General features: G+C 66.3%; 1 protein-coding gene across 1 annotated transcript; it reads right to left on the bottom strand.

The window, feature by feature from the left end:
* Positions 1-2,745: 2,745 nt before the first annotated feature.
* Positions 2,746-6,936, bottom strand: CDC6 (cell division cycle 6). The gene is made up of 12 exons (XM_054281662.1): positions 6,742-6,936; positions 6,300-6,546; positions 5,855-6,064; positions 5,107-5,306; positions 4,867-5,030; positions 4,643-4,749; positions 4,367-4,506; positions 4,178-4,278; positions 4,008-4,072; positions 3,697-3,896; positions 3,466-3,606; positions 2,746-2,952 (listed from the first exon to the last, which is right to left on the bottom strand). The coding sequence occupies exons 1-12, from the start codon at positions 6,934-6,936 to the stop codon at positions 2,863-2,865; spliced, it is 1,860 nt and encodes a 619-aa protein (XP_054137637.1). The 3' UTR covers positions 2,746-2,862.
* Between the last annotated feature and the right edge of the window lie 589 nt (positions 6,937-7,525).

Below are 7,525 nucleotides of genomic sequence, written 5' to 3'. Positions count from 1 at the left end.
GGGGGCTCACACTGACCCCCTGCTACCCAGGACCCTTGGGAGCCTGTCAGGATCCCACGGTGCCCACACAGCAGGGTGATGCCCACCAGGCTACTCAGCACATTCCCGTGCCTCAGTTTCCCCCGTGCGCTCAGCACAACGAGGTTGGACACCCAGTCCGGCCCAGCCTCCGGCCCCCTCCCCGCACACGAGGCCCAGGCGCCGGCATGTGCTCAGCCCAGTGGAATGTGCCAAATCACTCCCAGATGTGCACGCCGGCCAGCCCGACCCCCCTGCGCTCCCACCGGGACACCGGGGACCCCCCCGAGCCCGGCCCGGCCCCGCCGCACCGAGCCCATCCCCGGCCGCATCCCGCGGCGTCGCCGCACCGAGGGCGGGCAGGCGGTGCCCCCGGCCCCGTGTCCCCGCGTCCCCCGTGGCACCGGGGCCTCGGCCGGCGCGGGGTCGCGCGGGGTCCCGGCCCGCAGCCGCGGCCCCGGTGCCAGGCGGGAGCAGCCGGGCGGAACGGGGCTGTCAGATGGAATCTGGGTGCCGGCGGTGACGGCGCGGCGGGAGGCGGCCGTGCCCGCCACGTGGCCGCTTATGTAAGGAGAGTGCAAGGGAGGACAGCGGGGCACCGGGGACACCGGCGAGGGGACACCGAGCCCCCGCCGCGCCGAGCGCTCGGGCACGGCCCGGCCCGGCCCGGCCCCGTGGGCACGGCACGTGTGTGCGTGCGGGGACCGGCGGCACGGCTGCCGGAGGAGCCTGGCGGTGCCCCGGGCTCCGCACGTCGCTGCCGGTGTCGCGGGTGTCCCCTCGCCACGCTGCTGCCACCGCGGTGACGAACGGCGGCGGCACCCACGCTCCCGCTTCCAGCTGCGCCATCGATTTTTCATCCACTGCGGCACAGCGGGGCTGGGGCTGGCACTGCCACGGCCTGGGGGGCTGTCCCCAACGCTGTCCCGCTGTCCCCATGGCCACGCGCACGGCCAGGACACCCCAGGGACACTGCCAGGATTGGCAACACCCCGAGGTGCCACCGGTGTGGCTCAGATGTGGGGGTGTCCCTGTGCCACCATCACCACGGGGGGACACGGGGGGATGGAGGGACCGGGGAACAGAGGGAGGAACCGGGGGGACACGGAGGGATGGAGGAACCGGAGGACAGAGGGAGGAAAAGGGGGGACACGGAGGGATGGAAGAACCGAGGGGACAGAGGGAGGAACAGGGGGGACAGAGGGAGGAACAAGGGGACACGGAGAGATGGAGGAGCCGGGGGACAGAGGGAGGAACCGAGGGGACAAAGGGGACAAGGATGCCTGCCAGCATCACCCCCGCGTCACCGCACGCTGCCAGGCGCTTCCTTCCTGGCACTGCCACCGCGAGCCGTGTCACCGTGTCCCTGGGGCAGGACGTGGCGAGCTGGGGACCCCCACGGGCAGGACGGTGCCGGTACCCGCTCAGTCCCAGAGCCGGTGACAGCGGCTGGCTCACGGCGCGGGGACAGGCAGGGACAGGGACAGGGACAGGCAGGGACGTGCTGAGGGCACCGGGACACAGAGCCCGGAGCGGGCACAGCCCGGGCTGACCCCGGAGCCCGCCCGTGCCGCCGCACACGTCCGACACATGGCGGGGCCGGCTATAAATAGCGCCGGCAGCCCGGGCTGAGCCTGCTCGGGGCCCGCGGGGCTCCCCCGTGCTCCCCCTGCCTCGGTTTCCCCACGGCCAGCAGACACGTGTCCCCAAGGTGTCCCCAAGGTGTCCCCAAGGTGTCCCCTGGCGCTGCACCCCGTTTGTGGCGGCACCCAGGGGGTCTCAGCGGGCTCCCCTTTGTGTCCTTGTCCTGGGGAGCCGGTGGAAACGTCCCCGTGTCCTGTGAGCTGCAGGGATGCCACAGGGGCAGAGCTGGGACGTGGCAGGGCCCACAGGGAAACTGAGGCACGCTGGGGGCTCCAGTACCACATCCACCCCCACAACCAGCACCCCATCCCTGGGCAGGAGCTGCTGAGGGGCACCTGGGGGTGCCGGGGGACAGGGTGGGGTGGCAGAGGTGGGCTGGGATGGAGGGACGTGGGGCACGGGCAGAGCCTCATCCCCTCCCGCTCCCCCCACCCCCATTTGGAGCCCCCAACACCCCCCACCCCCCCCGCGATGAGGAAGCTGCAAAATTAGGTCAAAGCGTCCATTATTTAACAGGAACGGAGGAGCTGGGGCCAGCAGCTGAGGCTGGGGCTGCAGCCCAGGAGAGGGGATGGGGAGGACAGGGCTGGGTCCTCACAGCTGGGGGGCAGGCAGGGGTTGGGGGGACAGGGGTGAAACACGGGGGACAGGAGACAAAGCTGAACAAAAATGACTTTATTTCATGGCAGAAGATAAAAGGATCCCCCCCTGTCCTCTCCCCGCCCCACCAAAGGGGTCCCTGCCCCTCCTGTGCCACTGCCAGCACTGGGACCCAGAGCAGGGATGGCACTGGGAGGATTCTCCCTGCAGCCAGGGTGGTCAAGAAGGTTCCAGAGAGTCCCAGAAGGCTCTGAAAGAGTTGGGAGCAAATATGGTCCAGGATTCATGGCAGGAACAACACCAGACCTCCAGGGTGGCAAAGGCGACCAGGAGCACCCCACTCACCCTACAAAAAGGCTGAGGGGGACACAGAGGGGCTGGGGGATGTCCCAGCCTCCCACCTAAGCTCCCATCACGCAGCAATTACAATAAAACATTAATAATATTATTATTACATTAAAATATTAATAAAAAGACCCCAGACTGACAGCCCCCAGGGCAGAACTTGACAAATGTCCAAAACCTTGGGAGCCACTTGTTGGCTCTTGCCACAGCAGCAAAATCCCCCTTGGGGCCACGGGGAGGGGGTTGCTGGGGGGGTCAATGCAGCCCCTGGGTGAGGATGCTGCCCACCAGCGCCGTGTCCTGCAGCCTGTGCTCCAGAGCTGCCTCCTCCAGCATCAGGGAAACCTGGGAGGGAGAATAGGAGTGCTCAGCACTGAGATCCTGCCCTGCCCCACCACTGCATTGTGTCCCAGTGCTGTCACCAGATCCTGGGAGGGAGAACAGGGGTGCTCAGCACCGAGATTCTGGCCCACTACTAGCACTGGATCATGACCCAGCACTGCCACCAGACTGTGGGAGGGGGAACAGGGGTGCTCAGCACTGAGATCCTGCCCTGCCCCACCACTGGATCGTGTCCCAGCACTGCCACCAAACCCTGAGAGGGAGAACAGGGGTGCTCAGCACTGAGATCCTGTCCCACTCCCACCACTGGATTGTGTCCCAGCACGGTCCCTACCCCTGGGAGGGAGATCAGGGGTGCTTAGAACTGAGATCCTGCCCTGCCCCACCACTGGATTGTGTCCCAGTGCTGTCACCAGACCTGGGAGGGAGATCAGGGGTGCTCAGCACTGAGATCCTGCCCTGCCCCACCACAGGATCACATCCCAGCGCTGTCCCTGCCCCAGCACCCCACGGTACCTTGGCCAGCCGAGACTCCTTGGCTCTCTTGAGCTCGAGGACCCCGCGGGACTCCAGGAGGGTGACAAGGGACAGACACTCGGCCTGGTCCACGGCCGGGAGCTGCTGCCGCCGGCACACCTGGCTGTAGGTGTCGTGGAGCTGGGGAGGGCAGGGAGAGGGGGTTACACCACAGCAAAACCCCCGAGGGACACCCCTCCACTGCCCTGAGAGGGTCCCAATGCCACTCACCTTCCCCAGGGTCACCTCCCGGGCGTGGGAGCGCCGGGCAAGCAGGAGCAGGGAGCAGAGCAGCACCTTCTGCTGCAGGGGAAAGGTGTCCTGGGCCCCCCGGGACCCCCCTGCCAGGCGGTCCCCAAACACCTCCGAGAGCACGCGGGAGATGTGCAGGAGCCCCACGCGCTTGGGGACAGGGGACACCGGGGAGTCACCTGTGGGACACACAGAGGATCCCAGGCAGGTGAGAACAGGGAGAGAGAGGTTCACAAAGGGAGGCCAGACTCTCATTGAGGAGCCCCAGCAGGGTTTTGGCTCTGACTCACCCTTGGGCAGTGGCTTGAGCAGGGTCTGGCCTCGCACCTCCAGCTCCACAACCTCCACAGCGCGCCTGGGGAGGGACAGCCCTGAGTGCCAGGCATGGGCACCCCTGGCATGGGCACCATGGAGACTCCCAGGGACCAGTCTGGCTGGGTTTTGGGGCACACACACTGACCTACAGACATCCAGGGCCTTGCGAGCATCACCGGAGACTGCAGAGACCTTGCGGGCACAGAACTGGAGCGCAGCAGAGTCCAGGACGGGGTCACCTGCCACCTGTGGGGCACCAGGGCCGTCAGTGCTGCCACCCATGTGGGCAGAGCACCTCATGCCCCCCCCCACTCTGTCCTCCCCGTGTCCCCACCTGTCCCAGCCTCTCCTGCAGGATGAGGGTGAGCTGCTCCTTGGTGTAGGGGGGGAAGTGCAGCAGCCGGGGTTTGGCAGACAGGTGGGCTCCCAGCCTGGCCAGGCTCCTGTCTGTCAGGTCCAGGGCATTGGCCAACCCTGCAGAGCGAGAGGAAGAGGAGGATGAGGGCTGTTCTCCAAGGAGGGAGCAGGAGGGAAGTCTCCATCAACCCCTCCTAAAGAGAGAGGGTGCCCAGGAGAGCAGTGCACCCTCCCACATATCCTGCACACTCACCCACGAGGACGAGCCTGGAGCTGGGCAGCTGGGGCCACTCAAAGAGGGTGTAGAGCACGTCCTGGCCTTTGCTCTCCAGCTGGTCCAGCTCATCCAGCACCAGGAGGCTGTGGGAGAGCCCAGATCAACGCCTGCTCTGTCCCCTCACAGCACCCCAAGCAGGGAGGGCAGAGCTGCTGCACCCAGGGGAATCCCACCCCACCCAGCAGAGACAGGGAACTCACACCATGGGCCCCTGGGCCGTCAGATGCTTCTCCAGGCTCCTGATCCGCTCCCGTCCCGTGGCCACGGGCAGCCCCAGCTGCTGTGCCAGGGCAGGGAAGATGCTCTGGGGGCTGCCCAGCGCCATGCAGTTCAGCACCACAGTCCTGCTGCCAGCCAGCTTGTCCTGCCAGGAATGGGAACATTACACCAGCCCCATCCCACTGCCCCAGAGCTGCCCCACAGCCTGGCATGGCACACACCTTGCAGTCGAGCAGGACACGGCTCAGACAGGCAGTTTTGCCAGTGCCAGGGGCTCCGGACACGTAGAGGCTGCCGGGCCGGCGCCCCAGGACGTGTTCCAGCAGGAACTGCCGCAGCTGCCCCGTCTCCTTCTCCCTGCCCTGCAGCCGCTCAGGCACGGCCGCGTGCAGCACCTGCTTGGCCTGCTGGTAGCAGCTACCTGCACGGGGAGCAGGGGGATCAGGGGGGGAGGTGGCACTGCTGGGAGCCCATCCCAGCTGGTCAGCATCCCCATCCTCATCCCTGCCTTCATATCTATCCCTAGCTCCATATATCCATGCCTATCCTCGTATTCCCAACCCCATCCTTTGCTCCACACCCTCAACTTGGCCCCTATCACCATCCCAATCCATATTACCAATCCCTATCCCATCCCTGCATCCCTATCCCATCCATAATCCCATACCCAGCCATGCTCATGCTCACAATCCCATCCATAACCCTGTACCCACATTACTGCATCCCCATCCTATCCATCACCCCATACCCAGCCCTGCCCACACTCACAATCCCATCCATAACCCCATAGCCAGCCCGGCATCCCCATCCCATCCATAACCCCATAGCCATCTTCCTGCACCCCCATCCCATCCATAACCGCACACCCAGCCCTGCCCACACCCACAACCCCATATCCACTTTCCTGCATCCCCACCTCATCCATAACCCCACACCCAGCCCCGCCCACACCCCTCACCCCATTCCCACCTTCCTGCCTGAAGAGCCGGGTCCGTGGGTGCTGCCCCGAGCTCCGGGGCGTCTCTGGCCCCCCTCTCCGTGGGGATGGCCCCGAGCCCTTGGGCTGCTCGGGGGAGGCCGAGGGGTCCCCAAAGAGCAGGCGGCGGCCCTGGTTCTCCTTGCTGCGTTTGGCCGGGGAGCAAGATAAGGCATGGGGGACATTGCACAGGTTGTCATCACCTGTGGGGACAACAGGCTGGTGGTGACACAGGGCCGCTCTCCCTGGGGGAGTTTATCCTTTAGCCCCCCCAAAACCCCGGGGGAGCAGCTCTTCCTCCCGAAATGGGGGTGAAGCTGCAAACACAGCTGGGCCAGAGCTGGATGAGGCTGGGTCCGTCCGTCTGTCCCAGCGCCCCGGGATGAGAAGGGGGATGCACGCCCCGCCATTTCTGGGGATGCCGGTGGAGGGACTCACCCAGGCGTTTGCGGGGGCTCAGGGGCTGCGTTTTGGGGCTCAGGGACTGCGCTGTGGCCCGGCCTGAGCGTGTGTCCGGGCTGGCCTGGCCGGAGCAGCCCGAGGCCTTGGAACGCGGCGAGGGGCGCAGAGCAGGAGCGTCGGGGTCGCTCTTGGCCGAGGGGGCAGCGAGGCGTCGGGCGCTCCTCGTGCGGGGGAAGCTGATGGTGGGCTGGCTCTGCGGGCTGCTGCTGGCCATGGCGGGGCTACGGCTGGAGGAGAAAACAGCGGCCAGGTGAGAAAGATCGCCAGCCCCGCGGGTCCCGGCCACCCCCTGCCCCTCGAGTCCCGGTCCCCACCGCGCTGCCCCCCATTTATGGCTCCCATGTCCCCCCAAACCCCCTTGGGTCCCCCCAAGCCCCCTCCATGTCCCCCCAAGGCCCGCGCCGCTGCCGCCCCGACCTTCTCGCGCCAAATCAGCCCCGGCTCCGCACTTCCCGCCACCAGGCCGAGCTGACCCCGCCCCCTTCACCCCATTGGCTGCGCCGCTGCCGCCGCCGCCAATCGCCGCGGCCGGAGGAAGGGCCGCAACAGAGCGGCCAATCAGGGAGCGCAGCCGAGGTAGGGCGGAAGGAGCCGAGCGCGGCGCGCGGGGCATGCTGGGAGCTGTAGTCCGCCTGCGGGCACCCCGCGCTCCCAGTTCCCCCAGTGCTCCCACGGCCCGCACCCCCCGACTCAGCCTTCCCCGTACTCCCAGTGCCACCAGTTCCTCCTACATTGCTTTTCTACTGCCGCCCAGTCTTGTCTCTCCACGCTCCCAGTACTCCCCACCCTTCCTCCCAGTATTCCCCACAGCGCTTCTCCCATTGCTCCCAGTGCCCACACGCGCCAATCCCCCCTCCCCCTGCTCCCAGTACCCACAATCCTCCTTCCCAGTGGTCCCAGTGCCACCAGAAACCCCCATCCTGCCTTCCTGCTGTGCTCCCAGTACCCTCCACCCTGTCTGCCAAAGTGCCCTGCTCCCAGCCCTTGTGGCATCACCTCCAAAAAAGAAAAGGGGTTCCTGGGAACGTCCCCTTTAGACAGCGTCCTTGACATCATTAATCACTTTATTACTTTTATTTAAATGTAATTTCCAGCTCCTTCAAATTCCTGTTCCCTTTTAAAAGGGCCCCTCGCTCCAGGAGGGGCAGAACCGTATTGAACCTTTATTTAACCCAAAGGGCAGCACTGGGGGGGGGGGCTCA

This window comes from Melozone crissalis, unplaced genomic scaffold (genome assembly GCF_028551555.1).
Source record: "Melozone crissalis strain CALT ecotype California unplaced genomic scaffold, PUWL_Pcris_2 ptg000032l_1, whole genome shotgun sequence".
Lineage (NCBI taxonomy): Eukaryota > Metazoa > Chordata > Aves > Passeriformes > Passerellidae > Melozone > Melozone crissalis.
This window is presented reverse-complemented; position numbering and strand designations above follow the sequence as displayed.